The sequence below is a fragment of the Anopheles arabiensis genome, chromosome 2 (genome assembly GCF_016920715.1).
Source record: "Anopheles arabiensis isolate DONGOLA chromosome 2, AaraD3, whole genome shotgun sequence".
Lineage (NCBI taxonomy): Eukaryota > Metazoa > Arthropoda > Insecta > Diptera > Culicidae > Anopheles > Anopheles arabiensis.
Window position 1 is genome coordinate 68,819,304 of NC_053517.1, and position 22,479 is coordinate 68,841,782.

General features: G+C 36.3%; 1 protein-coding gene across 1 annotated transcript; it reads right to left on the minus strand.

Annotated features, from left to right (window-relative positions):
• Positions 1–256: 256 nt before the first annotated feature.
• On the minus strand, positions 257–15,280 carry LOC120895221 (TWiK family of potassium channels protein 7). The gene is made up of 7 exons (XM_040298365.1): positions 14,810–15,280; positions 3,113–3,274; positions 2,918–3,041; positions 1,670–1,834; positions 1,181–1,378; positions 988–1,103; positions 257–922 (listed from the first exon to the last, which is right to left on the minus strand). Exons 1-7 carry the CDS (start codon positions 15,014–15,016, stop codon positions 650–652), a joined length of 1,245 nt encoding a protein of 414 aa, XP_040154299.1. The 5' UTR covers positions 15,017–15,280; the 3' UTR covers positions 257–649.
• Positions 15,281–22,479: the final 7,199 nt, after the last annotated feature.

Here is a 22,479-nt window from a genome sequence, read left to right on the forward strand (position 1 = left end):
GATTCGATCTACATACGGGGTTTTTGTTCTGTTGGCCAATATACAATTACCAGATTCGTGATAGTATTTTATGGGTTCACAACCTAGTGTTACAAATTTCAAAAGAGTTTACACGAATTCGAATTGTATGTAGAATGTTAACAATGGATTTACGTGTTCCAAAAAATTTGTTACGATTTTGAGCAGGCTTGAGAAACCTTGAATCACCGCATCTAAGCATTGTCCGTCCACGTGTAAGACAAAGCGGGTAGAAATTAGGTTCTTATTTATTTATTTATTTATTTATTTCATCATCATCATTTCTGTAATATCTTAACAGCAGACCTTAATAATTGATTACATAACGTGTCGACATGTGTAAATATTAACTCTGAAATTTGTGCAGAATGCTGCTAAGGAGAGATGATGATTAAACAAGTGGCCGAACAAATTAAATAATTGCCCCGCACGCAATCTAATATCATCCAGACCAGCAGCTGTAGGTCGCATTGATTCAAATAGTGGAAGATGGAGGCGCAAAGACCGAGATTGAATATGCACATCCTGGGAACTATGCTATGAGCAACTCTAACTGATAGGAAGCATGCTTTTAATATACGTTTCGTTTATGAATAGGAAACGCCTATTTTTTATTGAGAACTTTATACATTTACACTGAAGATTCGTAGATAACTATTTGTACCACCTTTGGTACCCCTTCCTGACTGTTTTGCTTTTCCTTTATGTCCTGCAAAATAGCATTTGTGATAGCTTCTAAGGCGGCCATTTCTTTCGCTTGTGCCTTTTTGTTTCCATGTCTGCGCGGCATTGATACAACAGTCAACACACGGCGCAAATCATTGTGAAGAGCTGTAACGTCTATACCGGTTCCGGCCGATTCTCCCAATCTGCGTAAAGTTTCCGCTAATGGTCCCGAGAGTGCCTTTAGAGCAAAAATAGAAGGAAATTAATTGGGTTTTGTGTAGTTACAAATAACTGATCATTTACCTGTAATTTCTGCCAGCTTTGTGCGTATTGTCTTCGAACCAGCTCAATAATAGTGCTGGTAAGGGCTAATCCAACCAGAATGTATAACGTGCACAGCAGCATATAGTTTGGTTTGCCTGTTTCAAAGAACATTGCAAAAAACACACTATTAGTCACGTTTTTCTAATATAAGTCAATCAGTGGTCCAACTCACTTGGTACTAAATCACCGAATCCAATAGTGGTCATCGTAATGAAGCAAAAGTAATATCCATCAAAGAAATCCCAATCTTCTTCCCATAACAATAGTAGCCCAGTTCCAGCAGCCAGATACACACCCAGGAAACCGACTGCACCAACTGCATACAGCCATTTCTTGTCGGACATTTTGATCCCAACATCAGGACAAAATTCTTAAAAAATCAAAACAATAGAAAAAGATACAATCAAATTAATAATGTTGATATTATAAGTCAAAAAAATATTAAATAACAGTTAGTTAAATGCTTTGAATTTTACCAACATGAACCGTTTAGAAATTTTAAAAATTAACGTTTTTAACCGAATTTTCCGTTTCTTATTACACGCGTGAGACGGTGAATGCTCATATTGGATGATTGTTCGAGTTGCTTGATTTAACAGTATCACATACATGACATTTTAATGTTATAAATATTGTTTGAAGTAAATAAGAGCATACTTACTTGCCAAAGGTAAATCAGGAATGTTTTTAGCCAGAATTGAGACAGCTGTAGCGAACAGGCGACCCCAATCAGCTATTACGGTCAAAGTGAAAGGTATTCCGATGAGAGCAAACAACATGCAAAAAACTCTGCCACCTAGTGTAACAGGAACGATGTTACCATATCCTAAAAACGGAAATTGTAATGCCGACATTAAAATCAATATGATCATTATGAAAACATTATTATGATCATCATTCATCATTATGAAAACAAACAGGTCAACAAAAACAAATTAATGGTATTATTGCAATAACCTTAATGCTCGGGAACATTGATTTGTTTTTGTTGACCTAACAATATTTGTTCTTATTATTGAGTTTTTGGAGAGATAAGCAAGCTTTTTAAAAAACCTTATATATTAAATGCTTAAGTCAGTATCATCACTCGAATATTATGACTAGCCAAATTAACAATTTTATATCAAAATTTCATTCAAAATATGAGTAATATTTGTTTTATTTTATTTTAGACACTAAAACAGAGAAAGTTAAATAGTGTTCCAATCGTTTGCTACAGGTTTTAATGAAAAGCAATATTTGGATTACAAAATTAATAAGCTTTTTGTTCCACAAAATTACAATTGTCGAAAACCGCGATTCTCCGATATTCTTAAGTCGAGAATCGCCTTACGGCCGCCGACTTACGGCCAGAATGATCTTATTTCTTAGGTGATATTTCTGCATTTAATGACTCTTATCACCTATTCGATTGCAACGTCCCTGTTTTCCAATACCGCTTTCGTCTTCGTTATTCCTCATTCCATATGTTTTTAAAAATACATCCCTCTCACGCTAACAAAGTATTACTAATAAATAACGATAATATAATTAATAATTAAATTAACTAATCTCTACAAGTTTTAGGTTCATCAATTTATTTATGTTTATATATTTATATTGTTATTTATTATATTAATTTGTTATATATTAATTTATTAATTCATTTTTCATTTATTTAATTCATTTATTTTTAATGATATTAATGAAATTATACAATTAATGAATGTTTATTTAACATGACATTTATGAAATGTTATGAATATTTACAGGTTTATTAGTATTTTATCACAATTGACCGATTATTACTTCATCTCACAAATTTGATAGTCAAATTGGTGGAATCCCCCTTTGCTATTTTTTAACATGCGTATTAATTATAAATGCACAATAATCAAATGTAGCCTGTATCTCTTAAAGTGTAACGTACCTATAGTTGTAATTACAGTAGAAGCAAAAAAGACTGCCTGCAGCATACTCCATTTCTCAACCGCTACTGGGAAGTTCTCATTAGCGTCGATCAAAATCCCACCTTGTGCCGCATCTTGAACCACCTAAGTAGTAAGAGAGTTCCAAATGGTTGTTTTATGTAAGATGTAAAGTTTATCGTTAATGTTCCGATTACCTGCTCGTACTTTTCGAGTTCTAGTGTCAGAAGTCGATCCAAATTCTGTACGTCCGTATTATTAACGATGGAGTAGATAAACTCTTGCCTGTGCTGGACCAAGAGCTTTCGTAGACCTTGAATTCGATTAACCTCAGCCGGTCGTTCAAACTCGCGAAAAATCTATTTACAATATAAAATAATGCGAAAAAACATGCGTGATTAAAAACAGTGATTCTGATTGTGGTTTCGAACTTATACAGCACAAACGAGTAACGGCACAGTGTATAGTTTTATTAAATCTTTTTTTAGTGGTTTTACTGGTCTATAAGCGAAAGGCCATGGAAGTGACAAAATGCTGAGAAATTTTTCAAAATTTGCTTTTGTCACTTTTTTGAGCTTTTGTCAAAATTTTGTAACCTGGAACAACCAGGAAATAAAGTTGACAAAAGTTGACAAAAAGTGACAAAATTTGACGTTTGCGGAAAAGCGTAAACAAACAGCTATTTGGGGCAGTTGTGACCCATTGCTATGATAATAATGCAAAAATGCATGATTATAATTGATTTATGTACCTATTTCGTGCTTCTTAAACAAAATATCGATGATATTCAGATGTTGGAGCTTTTTGTCGCTCTTGTATATGTTTTTGGTGCGGCCACGAGAAAAGCTCTTTTTTGCAGTTGACAAGCAATTTTGACAAAGTTGAAAATTTTTTCAACATTTTTTCACCCCCGTGGCCACGCGCTATTGTTGGTCAATTTCATCATATAATCAAATTATGTATGATTTGTTATTGAAGTGTAAAGAATACGCACAAAAAAATGAATATTTATTTAGTTCCGTGATGGCAACGGTCGATTTCTTCTTCTTCTTTTGGCTTAACAACCGTTGTCGGTCAAGGCCTGCCTGTACCCACATGTAGGGTTGGCTTTCAGTGACTAATTTATTTCTCCCATAGCAGGATAGTCAGTCCTACGTATGGCGGGACGGTCCAAATAGGATTCAAGCCCCCTGACAGGCATGTTGTTAAGTCGTACGAGTTGACGACTGTACCACAAGACCGGCTAAACCGTCGGTTTACAACTGGTTTAACACAATAACAACATAGCGAATTTTTGCAAACAACATAGATGATAGCGAGAAGCTTGCTCTGTCCGTCATACGAAAAAGTAGAAACTCACGAAGTTTAAAGAACTATAACTTGTTTTTGATTTGTTTGTAATATTTGTCATGTTTAAGAACAACTCGAAAGTTTAGATGACCACTTCAATTTTCGAAACCTGGCTAACACAATTGGACACAACATTAAACATACAGCAAAGACATGTGCTGTTGTGTTAAGACAATTGTCCATCACATCAAAAAATTCTTCCAGTTCTTCCTCCCAAACACACATGTGTTTTTTAACCTTTGGATATAGGCATAATCAATAACATAATTATATCAGTTAATTGAATGAAAGTTAATGCAGTTAATTGTAAAAAATGGTGACATAAAGGATGCATGACATAAAGGTTACTATTATTTGATATTTATGGCTTTATGATCAAACTTACTCTTTTTTCTTTCTTTTTTTATTTGATGTAATAAAAACACTAAAAGCACTAAAAGTTCTAAAATTTAATTTTGAAAAAAGTAAACATTGCGAACGCCCGTCAAACATTGTGAGGGTTGCGAATGGAATCATCTACTCGAAATCTTATGGTATTTTTAACAATCATTGATTTTTTTGCGGTAGTATTTGTCAAAAATATCACAATTTAAATTTTTGTGGATTTTTTCAAAATAAAATGACAAAATTCAAGTGTTTAGTATGCTACAATTTGCACTGCTTTACCTGCTCTCGGGATGCTATAATCTTTTTTTATTCAAGAGGGACGGCTTTGCCGTATTGCTTAAATGGGGTGCTATAATTATAACTGCTAAAACTAGGGCTGAAAAAATTACCAAGGCTCGCAAGTTCTTTAATGCGAGGGCTCTGATGCGGTGAACTTGTATGGCGTGCGAGCCTTCGCGCGACCTCGCAAATCGCTGTCAATTGCATGGCGGGAATGCATGCAACACTTCTAAACATTCAATGCATGGTGCAATGAAAAGATGAATACTTTTGCATGTAACTGTCAAAATGGTCCCATGGTTTTTACCCGAATGTACTGAATGCTTAGACCTCTATTTAATAAGCCGCAAAGGATCCAAATGTACTTGAAACGAGCCGATCATGATTGTAGAGCCGATTCTGATTCCAGAACCGATTGCGATCAGGTGCCAATTCCAATTCCGAAACTGATTCCGAACTTATTATCCGGAATCAATCCCACCAAACTTCACTTTTCCCATCACTACTTAGGAACTATTGAGAATTGGACACACCCGACTTACGCATACCTACAAACTAAAAAAGGAATCACCTGTAGAACACATTTTAATAAATTGTCTTGGATATGCCGCCGAAAAGAAAACACACAAACTTGGAGAACATGGTACTTTCAAACAATGACAATGAAAGTGAAAAGCTCTTGAATTATTTAAAGGACACTAATCTCTACAAACAAGTATAGAAAATACGGATAAAAATATATTTATAAAAACATAATTTAAATGAAAAAGCATCAGAATCAACAAACATTTTCACCATTCACCATTACCATAAGAACTCTTGTATTTTTTTTCTTCTTGAACTTTTAATTCATTTTTATATTTTATCTCAAATAGTATAAGTGGTTTCTCAATTGTGAATTACGAGAGGTGAGTACTAAAAAGGCTCATAAAAAAATAAAACAACAACTACTTAGGAACTATCCAGGGTACTGCATAATTAAATAAAATGTTAAAATATTAAGTTTCCGACTTTTGGTGGCACACATATAAGGGCAAATGGTTTGCAGTGAATGCATATAGTTATTACGGTTAAATTTGTTTTCAAAAAGCAAAAAGGTCAAAAGACGTATTTCTAAAAAGATAGATTAATAAAGTGAATTGAAAAGTTGAAAACTAATACTTTAAACTAATACACATGTACATTGAAATAGAAAATCATAAATGTCTTGATTATTTAAATGTTTATTCAGCATGTTAAATGCATTTAATGTATAACAATGAATGTATAACAATTAATAACCTTATTAAATGTTGGTTGAATATAAATAATGCGTGCAACAAATGCATATCTAAATTATCACTAACCTACAAATCATTAACCTTCAATCAATACCTTTATAACATTCAATACAATGAGAAAAAAGAAAAGCACATGCGATAGTTGTCACCCCCATGTATGTTATTTTAGGTTCCATCCAGTGCTAATGGTTTGGCAAACAATTCGCACAATATATAGCCACAGATTCCCCACTGTTACAAGATCAGAGTAATGTGTATCGTATTACAGGAATGAACACGGAAGAAAGTTGACAACACATTTCCTTTTCTTGTCGCACGAAAGACCAGAACTGCACCAGCTACGAAACAAAAACACTTACGTTTATTTTTATTTATGTCTAAGATATCCCACTGCGCAATTCACACTGCGCATTTTATAGGTTGTCTGCCGACCTCACCACGCGACGATTTTTGTTTTTTTTTTTTTTGAAGCAAAGATTTTTTGGAACACAAGCTCGGTAGGCCTGCTGCCTGTGGGTGCGTAAAGTATGGCCAACTCTTTTTTTACAAACTACTTCTCTCACGAGAAAAAGCAGAGAAATGAGAACAAATATGTCTAAAATGTGTTTTTTAATGTTTTTTTTATTAACGCTCTATTTTCTTCATTTATTTCTATCAATTACTCAATAATTCAAGTTTTTTAATATATTAAATATACTTAATTCAAAAGTTCAAGTTTAAAATGATAGTTGGATGTTTGAAACAGTAGATACCAGTGTATACGAAGTGTAAAAGATTGGTTAAATTACTTGACAAACGTTTGCCTCTTGCTTGTATGTTGTGCTTCACAAATGATCGCTATCATTTTTTCAGGATTACTAATCATTCTCGCGTAGGATCATTTTTTATTACACGTTTTCTATTGATGTCTTTTTTATGTTTGTTTCCAATACGAGATAATTATGCTCTCTCCTCTCTTCATGTGCACACATGCACTCTTGACTCTTCACATCAACTAAACCGAAATTCCTTCTTTCTCTGCCTAACATGAAATGACCGTGCAAATAGACGTAGAGCGAAATTTTGTAAAAGTAGCTTAATCTTCAAACAGGGCTATTAGTCTCAAGCGAAATTTCTGTTTCATACGGAACAGTCGTCTGTTTACAAGCCAGAATGTCATGTGTGTAACTTTGTGAGTTCGGCATTAAAAAAGTTAAAATTAAACATAAACTTATATTAATTTATTTTGTTTATCAAGAAAAAATATGCAGGTTTACCGACTGGATTGAGCAACTTCAAAGCACGCGAGGAGATATTTTTCATCGTAACTAATCGAAATTTCATCATATACCATACAATTTCCTCGCGACTTTTCGCTCTATGTCTATTTGCACGGTGATATGTCCCTGAGCGAGAGAGCATGCACTAACAACAAAAACAATTACAGGCGACCCTTAAGATACGATCCCTTTGAGTTACATCGATTTTGATTTTGACCATTTAAAACTGGTATTTAGAAGAAACTGATATATTTCTGTTCCAGTTTCTTACTGTTAATGACACCATAACAGGGTGTGTACGTCTTGTAACGCTTGTACGAATTTGGAACTCTATGTTAAATGCCGAATTTCCAAACAACATTGGAAAGACAGGGATGGAAAAAATATAAAACAAGTCATGTAATTTATAAAAACAAAGTTAGAATTTTAAACCAACAGCTAAAAGCAGAATTTGAAGCCAACAGCTAAAAGCAGACAGCAAGCCTATAGACGAACTTTTTAACCTAAGCACCTATAGGACTCCGATTAATCAAAAGGGTTTAAAAAAGCCTGGTAAGCCTCTGAATATGAAAACGGCACGTTGGGTCTATTCATAGGAGGATATATCCCAAAGCTCGCATATATAGAAGAAGAACAGTCGAATTTGTTAACTGTCAGAGTGCTCTATTACCAATGAACCAAAGCTAATTGTCCCTTAGATGAAAGGCAAAACTGTGTTTTTTTTATCGTTGAAGTAGAATATTGACTACAAAAACCTTTTCTGGTTCGCTGCGGTTTATTCTACTAGCGAGTAGAGTTTTCATGTCAAATCGCTCGCTGGCATCGGTGTTGGCAGAAAAATTCCTATTCCATCTACCTAGTCTAAAATCACCATAACCATTAACATACACATTAATGATGATTTCCACCACCCAATCTTGAATTTTTCAATTGTGTAAGCGACCTTTGGTATAAAATCAATACAAATGTATTGTGCTTATTGCGATATTGTGCAATTTTAACTAAAACAATATTCGATAGAGTTTTTTTCTGTTCAACTTGGGTTATAGGTTATAAATTGACAGAAACTTGACATACGACTTTTTCGACTTACGCCTTACTTTTTGACATTTTTTCGGTCCCAAAACCAGTCATAGCTTAAGGGTAAACTCTCTTCAGACTGAAAGACTAGTTAAAACAATTTCTAGACCTTTAAAACGTGAGGCGCAAATAAACTATCCAAATTACATTATATTGCTATGTATATGTTCTTGAGATGGCAATGAAGCATTGAATATGAAGTCATAATAATGGTTGAGAGTTATTTGCGAATTTTTATGTTGTATCGATTTTTTTCTCTGATGATCTCGCTCGCGTATGAGCTGAAATCCATGCCAATATAAGTTCACTGTTGAAATACATTACAATAATTTGAAAAAATATCAAAGCGCCTCAATAATATGCACCTTTAAAGTTGAAAAATAAATTATTAAAAATACAGATTTGTTTTAAATGCCCTCAATTTGCACTAAAAGGTGTGTCGTAATAAACATGAGGTGAAGGTCGTTTTGCAAATTGTCATTGTTTCTATTTGTCTTGTAAACTACGAATTTGTTTATTAAAATATCAACATGGCTGACACATGTTGCATACACAAATGAACAATCATAATAATAAAAATGGATTCCATTGGCTTAAGATCAGAAGGACTTTCCTGATCACAAGTTCAGTTGATTTGAAGTGCAATATGTGTGGCTAAGATGTTTTTAAACAGCACATAGCTATAGGAACCGCTTGTGCAGACTAATAAGTTTTAAGAATCTCCTCGTACAGGCGGTGTCAGAGATACGCGGAACCTGGTACACGCATATTTACATATTCGCGTTTTTCTCTGTTTTATCCATTTCTATTTATTAATAGAATTAGCCATTTATGGAATAATCTTTGCAGGCGATGAAACCACCCACAGCAAGCAAAAAGAAACTAAAATTAAATATTGTTTGGCTGAAAATCGCAAAATACAACTTACACATAAGTTACCAGCCAATAATGCAAATACTCGGCTTATCAACGTTTTGCGTTAATAGCGTATTTCAGGTACAACCTGTATATCATGTTCCAAGTTCCCTTCGTCCAAGACTTGCATGCATTTAACAAGATCAATTGATATTGATGCCTTAGTCTCAAGTAACGTCTTTAAGTCTTTAAACGTGCTTAAGAATACGTTTACAGGTTGATTAAAGCCAGATCAAAACTCCAATTTTAGTTTAAAGACTGAGGTTGAGGTGTTAGAATCATAGTAAGCCATATTTCGGTAACGAGTATCTTAATCATAGTAATGATTCAGTACAGTTACGAGTTTTTATTTGAAATATATTCATTCTGATTCTAACCGTACAACAAGCTGATTGATTGCACTATTCCCAATAGGTTATATGCCCAGAAAAGGATCAGAATATTTTCGCCGTTATTCCGAAGAAATTTGAAGATGAACGCTAATTCCACTGGATCCTCAAACGCTGCAGGTAGTAAAATTACAACATCAAGTTTTCCTGGCATTGAACAACTCATCCCATCGAACATTGGGAAACATGGAAGGTTGCTGTGCAAACGTTTCTAGAACCAAAATTTCGAAAATGTTCCAAATTTGGTCATATAGCGAAAGATTGCTACAGCACGAAAGGAAACGTTTCGTTCTGTGTAGTGCATTCTACGTGAGGATCGAAGGAAAATGGAAAATGGTATTTATATTCCGGGGCAAGTGTCCACATGACGAACAACAGCAATTTCTTGGTGAATACGAAAGCATCCAGTAGTACTGTGGTAACAGCCAACAGGTAGAATATGCAAATCATCGCGAAGGGATCTTGTGTTTTGAAGCCTTCGTGTTAAAAAGGTGAAGTTCCTGTTGATGAGGTGCAGCTAATACCGAATCTATGTGTGAACCTATTATCGGTGAATCAAATTGTTAAAAATGCTATTCCGTTACGTTCAAGATTGAAGGATGTGAAATGGTCAAGCGAAACGGCAATATCATTACTAATGGTAGCCATGACAACGATATGTTCAAGCTTGACGAACTTAAGGAAAATAAGAAAATCGCGATGACAATTTCTTCTACAGGAAGCTTGGAACTATGGCATCAAAGGATGGACCATCTTAAAATCAACGGTGTGCGAAGCCTTGCGAGTGGAATAGTGACTGGCATCAATATTGTTGGAGAAACCATGGTCGATTGATAGTCCAATGGGCAAGCAAAGCCATCATCCTTTAAGCAAGATAGTGTCGCGGGCGGCTGAAATACTTGATTTGGTTCATTGTGACATTGGCGAGCCAATGTAAGTCAAATCGCTAGGAGGAAGCCGATACTATATCGTATTTGTGGATGACTAATCACGCCGGATGTGGACGTATTTCTTGAACTCTAGGTTGGAAACTGAGGTAAACCAAATTTTCTAGGATTTTCACAATACAATGAAACAGCAATCTGGACAAAAATTTCAGGTACTCAGAACTGACAATGGAAAAGAATATGTCAACACAGATTTCCCAAACTACCTAAAGAAGTACGGCATTGTTCATCAAACATCCACCGCAAAGATCATAATGTTACTCCGCAGGTAGCGAGGTCAGGAAACAAACCCAACTTTTTCCATGTTCGGATTTTTGGAACTAGAGCAATATAATCTTTTGGTGGATCTCTATCAACTTAGTACCGAAGATCTGGTTGCAGTTGGTCCTACAAAACCATTGCTACGGATCAAACAAGAACTGAATAACCGCGTTCACGACATATTCTGCTAGAAAATATCTGTCTAACCAACATTTTCACTGATGAAGGGGAAGTCTAGTAACCTGTGGCGAATCTTTTTCAAGCAATGTATGCTATCCATCGCTGGATGGATAACAAAAATATTTGCTAGCAATCTTTTGACAGGTCAATCGAAATATCGTGATTTTTCGTGTTTTAACATAATTTTCCGAACGTTCCCTAACCCTGATTGTTCTAACGGTTGAATATTGTGTATTTCTAACAACAAGATTTTTATTTCTTTCTTCTCATAGTAAAACCTAATTTTCGCTTTTGTTCATGCCGATCTGATGGTACAGCCGTCAACTCGTACGACTTGATAAAATGCCCCCCTCATATTGGTTCAAGCCCCGAATGGGCCGTGTTCCCATGCGTAGGGTTGACGATTGCTGAGTGTAATCAGTAAGCCAGTCAAAGCCAAGCCCGCTAGTGGTACAGGCAGGCCTTGACCGACGACGGTTGTTGCAGCAAAGAAGAAGAAGAAACTTGCTTTTCTTTTGAAAATTGAATCAATTTAAGAAAGTTGCAACTTTAAAATCATCTTATGTTTTGTTACAATTTAAGACATTGTTATATAGTAGAAAGGAGCGACCAAGCTATAACGCTGAAAGATGTGCCCTATTATACCCTACCTCTTCACTGTTCCAGTGAGCGTTTAATGGAACGTCATCATATGGACATTTGTATTATTCATGTGTGTGTGGGGAACTGATTTATTAGTTTTTATACAATCATATAGAGTGCAACGGCTCTTTTGCATAACGATCTAATTTAATTCATCTGCAATTTTAATGAAGAAGATCTAGCATAATGGACAACACAAGTTAGTTACTCCTTTAATATAGTTTAAGCTTCTAAACATGCTAGTTTAAATTTAAAAAAAATATATTAAAAATAAGCATTCCTTTCGTTTGGCTTCTGGCTCTTAAAATCCTCCTTCGATATGAATGGTATCTGTTAGGTACTGCATTATAGTGCTATTTTTTCAGAAATTTTTCAATTTCACCGTTAGTAGCTGCACAGTTCAGAACTAGTTTGGAAAAAAAATCTCTATCCCCTTTATGATTTAATTTCAGTAATATCCAGGATCTTCATCCATGGTTTCTCTAAATATAAAAAAAGACAAATTCATCTATGGGTTTCGCGTTTGAAATAACAAAAATGCTTTGCTTATTTTCATTCTTATGCTAGTATATATTTCTTAATATACAAAATCAGGCTCGAATAATACCTCTAAAGTTGTCTAACAAACGAAACATTGCATCATTAGAGTGAACGACAGTTACCACAAGGCATATTATACTTATTGCACTGTGACCGCTCGAGAAAATTGGCTGAACTACGTTGGGTAGATTCCCCCTATTTGATGGAGATGAAGCAAAGCCATAAACAACCTCCACTGCTCTGACCCCTCTGTGTGTCCATCCCAAGGGACTTCATTTCTCTAACGAAGTTCTATCGTTGGTATATCGGTTTTCCTTTACATGTGTTGGCAATCAATTAGATACATGATTAGTAACCATGTTTACTTTGCGTTTGAGCAAATGTATAAAATATTATTGGATAGCTTAATGAATGGTCATTACAGAGAGTTGCAAATGTAATAAAATATATGTAATTTAATAAGAAACTTATTCTCGTGGTAAGTCGTACAATTTTTACACATTAAACATTTGTATTGCATCAAATCTCGCATACACCATGTACCCAATGAACAGAGATAATTATCTGTATACCGATCAATTATCATCATCAATCAACCTTTTGTATGGATGAAGTAGATAATCTATGGTTTTGTGCTACATCATAGAAAAGGTGTTAGAATATATTATTTGATCCTTAAATATTTTTGTCTAAGCTATTGAAGCCATAATGCACTTTGTAAAAACCTACTATAAATGTTAACACAATCATTATAATGAATAATACTTTGTTGCAGATGAGTGGGTGGAAGTGTTAGTAGAATTTCCTCAAATACAACTATTTTTCATTCGAACCCACCCCATCTCTCCATGATGAACTCTGCGTGATCAAATGTTAATGTTTTGACGCAGTTTCAGTTACATTTTATTAAATAGAGCGCAATGAACTCGGTCAATCTTTTCAGAAGCACGTTTGGTGCATGTGAACAGTTGTACGATGGAGAGTTTGTTGTTTAAGTCTATTCTATATTGTATGTGAGCGACGAACATCTTCGACACGAATCTCCGTGAGATTAACCAAGAGCGCGCGTTAATAGAAAACGGCAAGAAAGGGATAGTCGATTTGAAAGAGCTATTTTTAGTTTGCGTTGAATCTCGTGTTTATGCACGCGCATTTTACATTTCCATCGCTAGTGAGGAACGAATAGAGCTAAGTTTATTTTGTTGTGTTCAAAAATCAATTACTCGCTAGCTGAAAAATGGTCATTCTGTCATATTGTTAATTTAATGCTCGATAAATATAATTGAACACAAACGAAGCCGTTTCTGACAAATAAAAAAATCGTTTGTGCACGACTTTACGTCTATACGATTCGATACGACTAGTTGATTACTTCAATTTTCCTAATTTGTTTTACATCATGCTCTGCGTGTTGTTTGACAACGGTGTCGTAAATGTTTTATTTAATGTATTTGTTTGCTTGTTTGAATAAATATTAAAAAATAAATATTAATGGGTAGCCGATTCGAAAAAGTAAATGTACCAAGTTTGTTGAGCAGTATTTTTGAGGATTGGAATTTTTTATCTATTTGTTTTTATTCTGTTCATTTTGTTTTTTTTTTTCAATATTCCTCCAAAGGTTTTACGCTACATTCTTCTAACAAACATGTTTTTGTCTTATAAGAATATGCTGTATGAACTATTGCATTATTAGAATGGCAAAAAACCAGGCGTGGCATGCCATTAAAAGATCACTGGAACATCGAAATGTTTCAAAACCATTACCGTAACCAAAGTGCTTATTTTATGACCCTTTGAAACCGAGGATAAAAGTACCGAGCAACGAACATTGGTCTCATTTCGGTTTACGATCCTATGCAATTTGTGGTTGAGTAAGAGTAGCAAGCAAAATGTATACTGAACTGAGAGATAACCTTTTTCCGTTAAATTTTGACAATTGTATCATTGTTATTACTTCTTTAGTAATATGGACAGTTCCTTTGTAATGATTTCTGCTACCCTAAATAATATACAGTAAACCCGATTCAACGTTGTTTTGTTTCTAAAAACTTTTCTTTTTTTTTACTAACAGTCCTTCACAAAAACACACACATACACATTTTACACACATAATAAAACGTTCCGCTTATGTTGAAAACAAACATTTCATCACCACTCTTTAACACAGATTTGACATTTGACACGATATTGAACAGAGCAAGTTCAGTAAGTTCAAAATTGCAAATATTTTTTTTTTTTTTTTTTTTGTAGCTGTTTATAATTTTGATGAATTTGTATTATTTATATTTTCAATATTAATTATTTATATCATGAAACATCACTAACTGTTACACCAAACCACCCGCAAGGTAAGTATTACTGTTGTAGAAAATAAATATTACTCACATATCCACCAACACCGCAGTAGATGGCAAGTGACACTAGTAAACCAAGATGCGATAACATTTTCTTAATATGCCAGCGATGGCAAAAACTGGCAACATGATCAGCGAAGGTTTTGGGCTCATCAACCACATTAACGTCAATCTTCTGAAAGTGTTCCAGCAGCGCGTTGTTCATTGCACCGTTTGATGACTGCACTGGACTAGTCATTTTTTCTTTCTTCAACAGAAATCTTTGCCAATTTTATTTGAATCGTACACTAACACTGGCGTATGGTTAATATTGCTTGATTTGTTTCAAGCACATATAATGGGGATTCAAACACATGAGATAATGCACTATTCCAGATCTTATCACGAAACGGAAATATTGTACTGTAATTTTCGAGGAAAAACACTCCGTTGTCGGGGAGCGGTCGTGTAATACTGTAAACAGCATGACATACAGTAAAGATGATCCACTGAGAGAAATGGAGATTGCGGAACTCTGGTTCGTTTTGCAGTGTGTTAGGGAGGCTTTACTCTCGCCAACTTATATCATGAGAGCGAGAGTTTTCCTGCAATGGTGAAAGTTGAAAGAGGCATGAGAAACATCTACACTAAGAGAAAATCTAAGCATCCAAGGGTATACGTTCTTTCGACAAAACTATCGGTGAGACTATACTAAGAGCTGTTTTCTCGCTATCGGTAGTGAGAGTAAAACCAAATTTTCCTTTTTTTTATCTCGGCGAACTGCCTGGCTGCTTTTTCGTTGAATTTTTTTTTTTTGACGAGCCTTAACGATCATTTCTCGCTATCGTTAATACACCGCCTACCATAATTACAGTAAGGGTCCGCTAACTGGGATGTTTTTACTTTTCAATAAGCGGACGATGTTCGTTATAATGTAATTGTAACCATCAAAGCAACCAAATAAAAACAGAAAATTACTGTGCTGTACTACTTTCATCAACGTTGGCCATAGTTATCCCTTTGGATTCACATAACACACATTTCACTTTTCATTTAATTGTTCAGATAGTGACGGTGAATAAGTTTGGCTTTTTTTATCATACAATTGTTTGATTCTTGCTATGAATACCGCACCGACTATAACGAAACGTAATAAAACGCTTGCGAGAAGGTGCGAAATTGCAAGGAATTTGAACGAAGGTAAGTCGCATGATGAAAATGGAAAAAAAATATGAAGACGCATGACGTTACCGAATTCTTCTTCTTGCTAGATTCTTCAGCAGCGGGAAGCGAATATTCCTGTAACACCACACGCGTTAAAAGTTAAGGGAAAATGTTTGCTAATCCAACTCCAATTTTTATTCTGCATGCACTTCGCACACAACAGGTGCAATAAGATTTGGTAGATGGAATAAGAAAATCGAAAATCGAAATTACTCTAGCAGGTACGGACAGTGTCCCCCGGCCTTAAGGCATTTACACCGCGGCATGTCACTAAACGAACTAAAATAAATAATCATTGATTTAAATATACCGATATTATTTATATCACCATAGCAACGCTACGCAAGAAAACTGGAAGCAACGAATGCCTAACGATGTATTTATTTTCGTATCTTAATAACAGCTGAACTGATTAAATTGCATACGTCTATCCAAAAGATCCTATGAACTAGAGTAATATTGAACAGGACAGACTTAGTTTCCCATATACCTATAGATTATTAAGATAAAACATCCTCGTGGGAAGGAAAACTTGACACCGGTTTTAAATTCAAAGAAAATCTTATAAGCGCTCATATTCCTGGTGAACTAGTCCTCGAAAGAATTAAATTCGAGACTACTCCTTTCTTTAAACTCACTCAAAATCACTTGAACACATCCACAGAAGAGAGGCAAAATGCACGAAAAGCAGCCGTAATACTGTCGCAAAGCACTGCTACTGCTTTAAGATATATTTTCCGACCCGTACAGATGCCAAACAATAAGCCGATTTTATTTTTAAAAATATGTTTCGTTCAATATTTCAAATTAATACTCACCGATTGCAAAAGTCCATTTAAAAAAATCGTTTAATGCAAATCAAAATCAAGCGTTAAACGATATGCTTGATCTCATGTCGAAAGCAATTCTAATTGGTAAAAACATGCAATTGTTTCAAAAATCAACATTGAGGCTATTACATCACTAGGAATGCAGTTTGAAAACACGAAAGAAAAACATCATACATGATATTTATATCAACGCATGAGGTAAATGTGATTTAATTTGATTTTTGATTTCATTTGATTTCAATTATCTTATGCATTATCTGTATCATTTTATTCACCTCGTTTTCAGTTCAATCAAGATGTTCATGAGAATTTCTTTTCACCAATTCGCCAAAAATATGGTCTATTCGATCATCCTTCACTATTATATTGTTTCATTCTCGAATATGGCATAAAATTTCGGCACAAATTGTGAGCGGGAACGAGGGAACGAGCCCGGGTAGTTAAGGAGAGGATGGTGACCACGAATTCTCGCCAAGTAGTGTCCAGTTAAGATCACCTTGGGTAGGGTCTCGAAGGAAGTACAGGGCTTGCGTGGAACGGTTCTAAATATGTAATAATCGCTTGCACTATTTTTTTCCTTTTGCTACTAACTATTATTAACTATATATTTTTCTTCCACTGGAGTCGTTCACAAAGGACATGCTGCACTAGACATTGGCTAGAGAATTTTCCGCGAAAATGTAAATACATTTGGAGTCCTTTTCCATGTTTAGTCCTATCCTGTTCGGGGTCGTAACAACGAAAATGATAATTACTGTGCGGAATCGAACCAGGTATCATCCACCAGGTATCAGGTTGTTATCCACCGGTATATATCCTCTGAATCTGCCTTTCCCATATTCCGCCGAAGTGCGATACTGATGGAGGGTTTAAGTGCCATTCTATTAGAAATTCACTGGTTGTTTCCCTTCCCATTCTATCGTTTATTTCCTTCGCTGGGTTGCGAAGTTCCTTCTCCGCACCAACGAAGTTTATGTCATTGTCACAATACATGAGACTAACCTTTCCTCTTCTGTGCTGGAAATTCTTAAGACACATGATAAAGCTGTCCGTGTCGAGTTTCGTTGCTACCTTCAAATATATGGCTCATGTGGGCATATACACGAAAATCACTCCCCATTTTTTCTCAGTTGATCGGCGGACTGCTACTTCGAACGCTCCGGAATAATCGATCCCGCAGTGAGTAAATGGTGTTTCCAGAGAGGAATAGCAACCCCTAGATTCCACATCGTCAGGCGTACGGATACGGACTGTATCAACGCTCAACGGTGCTCCGAGAAGGTGCTTCCAACGTACCGTTGGACGTTCGAGCAGGTGTTTCCGGAAGGCGGAAGAAAGCGCCAAGTGATCGCGTTATCTGGCCTGCGAACAAGAACCAACTGGTGGCAACTCATCAGCAACAGGCAGCGACGTGAGACAATTGGCTCAATCTGGTTCAGTAATAGGAGAAGAGACGAGACGACCAGCCGATGATATAGAAACGAGAGGAAAGAGTTCCAAAGAGCCAAAAACTATCACTGTACCAGCTGTAAAAAAGACGAATTGGTCGAACTTATTGTGTTTGACAGAAGGCCGAGAAATTGGCCGTTCTTTAAGTAAACCTTCACAGAAATTACTAAGCAAGGTAGATTTACGGAGCTGGAGAATCTCTACCGAATCCTACAATATGTGCGAGGTAGCTGCTATAGTCGATAGACCAGAAGAAAGCTTTGGTAGACCTAAACTGGTGTACAGGGAGTTATTTTATTGAAGTATGTGATGAAGGTACGAGTTGAATATGTAACAAAAATACCAGAGTTATCAAACGCTATCGATAATCTGGTCACTAACATCATCGTGCTAAAGTGTACGTTGTACAGTAACGACAGCGAGCCCTGTAACGATATGTCATAAAATCTTATACGCGCATGTAGCGCGTAAGCTTGGCAGTAGAACATAAGTATTAGTGTACGTGATTAGCGTAAGGGCGTAGGTAGGGGTAATAGAATAAATGGACAGTCTCGTTTATAACGGACCATCGAAGGATCTTGACGTGCCTTATTTCTCCCCGACCGAAATCTAAAAAATTAAGGAAGACGAAAGGATTGTCTTCAACGTCATACTTAAACGATGCAAGATTGATCGACGATATCATGGTAAAACTAGACATGTAGTCAAGCAATTTTTCCTGATACATCAAGGAGCGCGTGAGAGATCGCAGCAGACAGCGGCGCAAAAATTCGTAACATAACCTGGCCGTGAACGGGTTTGCGCCGAAATGTATGCATTCCTGAACTCACAGCATATGTTCTAGATCACTAATCGAACTAATATCGAAATGAACATTAGCGTTATTAGTATTAGTGTTAGGGATAGCGTAAGAAACAAATTTGTAAAAACAGAACCCAACTAAAAACCAAGCTATCTGGACGTACCCCAGATTAAACACCTGAGCCATCCGAACACACGGAGATGACACAAAAAATACCGTCACGCCCCCAATTAATCGAAAGAACATTCGAGGGAATCGTGTTGAAGCTGCAACGGCGATCATTGGCTAACAGATTGTGCAACATTTTGCGAACGAGATATTTGTACAAAATTAACGATCGTCAGAAAGTCAGGTAATTGCCACGGTTGATTGAAATACACATAACACCAAGTGAGAGATTGTCGACTGTGACACTTTTGGAAGAAAGTATGGCGAAACGTATGAAACTTCAAGGTGTGCGAGATCCACTAACGATTAAATGGACAGGAGACATAGAGAGCTGTGAAATCGGTCTCTTGTGGAGGGCGAATGTAGTCAACTTTCCTGACAATTATTCAAATGCAATGGGTGGACTGACGAGTCTAGAGCGACAATTGAACAAACAACCTGTCCTTAAGGAATTACAAACGTTCAAGGACTACGATGGAAAAGGGTACATTCGAAAGCTTACGCCGTCAGAGTTGTTAAAGATTAATTCACGGATGTACTTTACTTTCTGATGTTTGCGATCATCGTCACCAACAAAATCAAGCCGAATTCGAAGCCACGATTGTTGTTTGACGCCGCCGCTAAGATTGAAGGAGTATCACTCAGCTTTTAGCAGGTCCGGATGCAACGACGTCGCTATTCGGTATACTTGTGAGATTCAGAGAAGGGAAGATTGCTGTAGCAGATGATAAAAAAGAAATCTTACACCAGGTTATGGTGCGACAGAAGGATCGGCAATCGCAAGGCATACTATGTCGTGTATATGATTAACGGAAGGCGCCCGATGTATACGTCATGCAGGTTATGACCTTCGGTGCTCACCCTCATGTGCACAAATGTGGTGATGAAAAATGTTGTTGGTTCGGTACGGTTTCACGTCATAGGCCTGGTGGCAGCGCTGAGTTAGCACTTCGAACTTTGGCGCGGTAAACTATTCGAACTTGACCTTGCGTAACAATTGCTATCGATAGGATGCGTCAGGTGAAAAGCGGACTTCCAGGTATGCCAAACCGTGGGAACTTTCGACGTTATGCCACCTAGCATACGTAAACCTTTCGGATTGAAGTTTTACTGACCGGCCAGCTGATGTACAGTGCGTTTGTTGGAGACAGTAAAGCCTTACCTTGGGCAAGGGGACAATACTGCTCATAAATGAGTTGAAGGGACAAGATGTACTATACTATGTCCGATCAGAACTGACCTTCTGTCCTTTCTAGTAGCTTTATTTATACTCCCATCTTAAGAAAATTAGCGCACATTTGTCCACCAGATGTTTACGCTCGTAACTTTCCCTTTCGCAACTTGATCCGCTTTGACTAACGAATGTTTGTAAATTGTAAAAGCCCACCAGGAAGGCCACCAGGAAGGCCACATGACAATGTTTTGCTTAAGGTCTAATGCGTTTCTTATGCTAATTGTTCTTCTTTATTTATGACCTACTTTGGAGGTCTTCCTTGTTTATTTCCAACTTGGGTGGTGCATCCACTATGGTAAAACACGTAACCGCATGTGCAGAAAAGCACGGGACGCATGTGCAGTGTTTTACACGGCTGTTAGCATTCATGCGTTAATTTTTTGAAATATGAACCGATTTAGATAAGTTTGAGCAATTTGAAAATGATATTTAGTCAACTTTATAAATACATAAAATGTTTTGAGTTAAGTTAATACTATAATAAAATATACGATAATAACTGAAGAAACCTCCTGAAATTTTTTATCCTTATAATTTCTTACTTGATGCCATTATGCAATAAGAGGCGTACAGAGGCGTTGTCTCATATATGTCACATACTAGTGTAATATATATACAATCAATCTGCGATGAAATATTCTGCGAAAGTTTGCGAACGCGAATTTTATTGAAGTTTTTTCACAGCAACTTTTTCTAACAACAGACACATGCGTAACTAGACGGCTCCATAGGTGCCTAGTGTAGCGTATTTTGAGTATTCTACAAAAATATATTCTACGTGCTTTTGATCACCTTTCATTTCCATTTAGTAAGTTGTGTATCTTAGTTTTCGTTCATGTACTTATCTAGTATGTAAATTTTTATTCTAATCTAACTTTATTATCAACACTTTGATCGCCGGTCTGACGTCACAGATTTTCGAGTGAGCACGTAGCGCACGGCACCCCGTCAAACATTGTGAGAGTTGGGAGTGGTATCTGCTCCAAATATTTGGTATTTAAAAAATTCTTTAGTTTTTCTTCATTATTTTGTTTGCGGTGGTATTTGTCGATAAGATCACTATTTAAATTTTATGGATTTTTACAAAATAAAATATCGAAATTCAGGTGTATCGTATGCTAGATATCAAGCTGTTACGGCCAAGCTACACGTACCGGACGATGCCATAAATCCGTTACAGCCAACTGTCAAATCCCATACAAAATCGGCCCGCTGTGATCCGTCATGGCCCGGCACGACGCAAATCTATTGTCTGCGGTCCTACGTTTTATAGCATCGTCCGATGTCGTCCGGTACGTGTAGCTTGGCCGTAATGCGAGGGCTCTGGGGCGGTGAACTTGTATGGCGTGCGAGCCCTCGCGCGCCCTCGCAAATCGCTTGCATGTCGTCGCAAATCGTCAATTGCATGGCGGGAAGAGAGTTATTGGAGCGACAAATCCGTGCGATTGTCATCACTCGTTTGTTTCATTGCGATAAGCGGCGTAGCACATGTCGTTCTCGTTCTCTTTCCTACCTCATTCGTTCTCAAGAGAATCACTGAGCGTCAGATATAAAACTGAGCGGTGAGCAAAGCCGTCATGCGGTTTCATATGATGCGGCGCTTAAAGTGTAGAAGAGTATTTTTACTGAATTTTTTTTTAATTTACTGATTTTTTTTTTTAAATTTTACTGAATTTTTTTTAACTGAAGTTTCAGTAATCCTTTCATTAAAAAGAATGTGAACCATTCAGTAATGTCTGGTGCTCACCAAAATGACAGCTCGTTTACTGAAACCGCAGTAAAGCCATTCTCATATTACTGATTTTTCAGTAGTTGGTAACGATGAAAAAGTGACGAAATTTTTATTTAAAATTGAGTTTTTTATTGATGCACTGAGATTGGCAGTTCCTCAATTCATGTTCATACATGTTTTGTGTAGTTTTATACAGTTTTTATACTGTATTTTGTTGCCGCAAGTGTAAATGGTTCAGTAAGCGCTCACAGACACCACGCAATTTTAGCAAGCGCAGTGGATT

What these genes read in the sequence shown, in the direction of transcription:
- LOC120895221 (XM_040298365.1), bottom strand. Translation starts at nt 15,016, where the DNA reads ATGACTAGTCCAGTGCAGTCATCAAACGGTGCAATGAACAACGCGCTG. An exon ending in AACTCGAAAAGTACGAGCAG is followed by an intron (nt 3,042 to 3,112) that starts GTAATCGGAACA and finishes CTTACTACTTAG; the next exon opens with GTGGTTCAAGATGCGGCACA. An exon ending in AAAGCTGGCAGAAATTACAG is followed by an intron (nt 923 to 987) that starts GTAAATGATCAG and finishes TTTGCTCTAAAG; the next exon opens with GCACTCTCGGGACCATTAGC.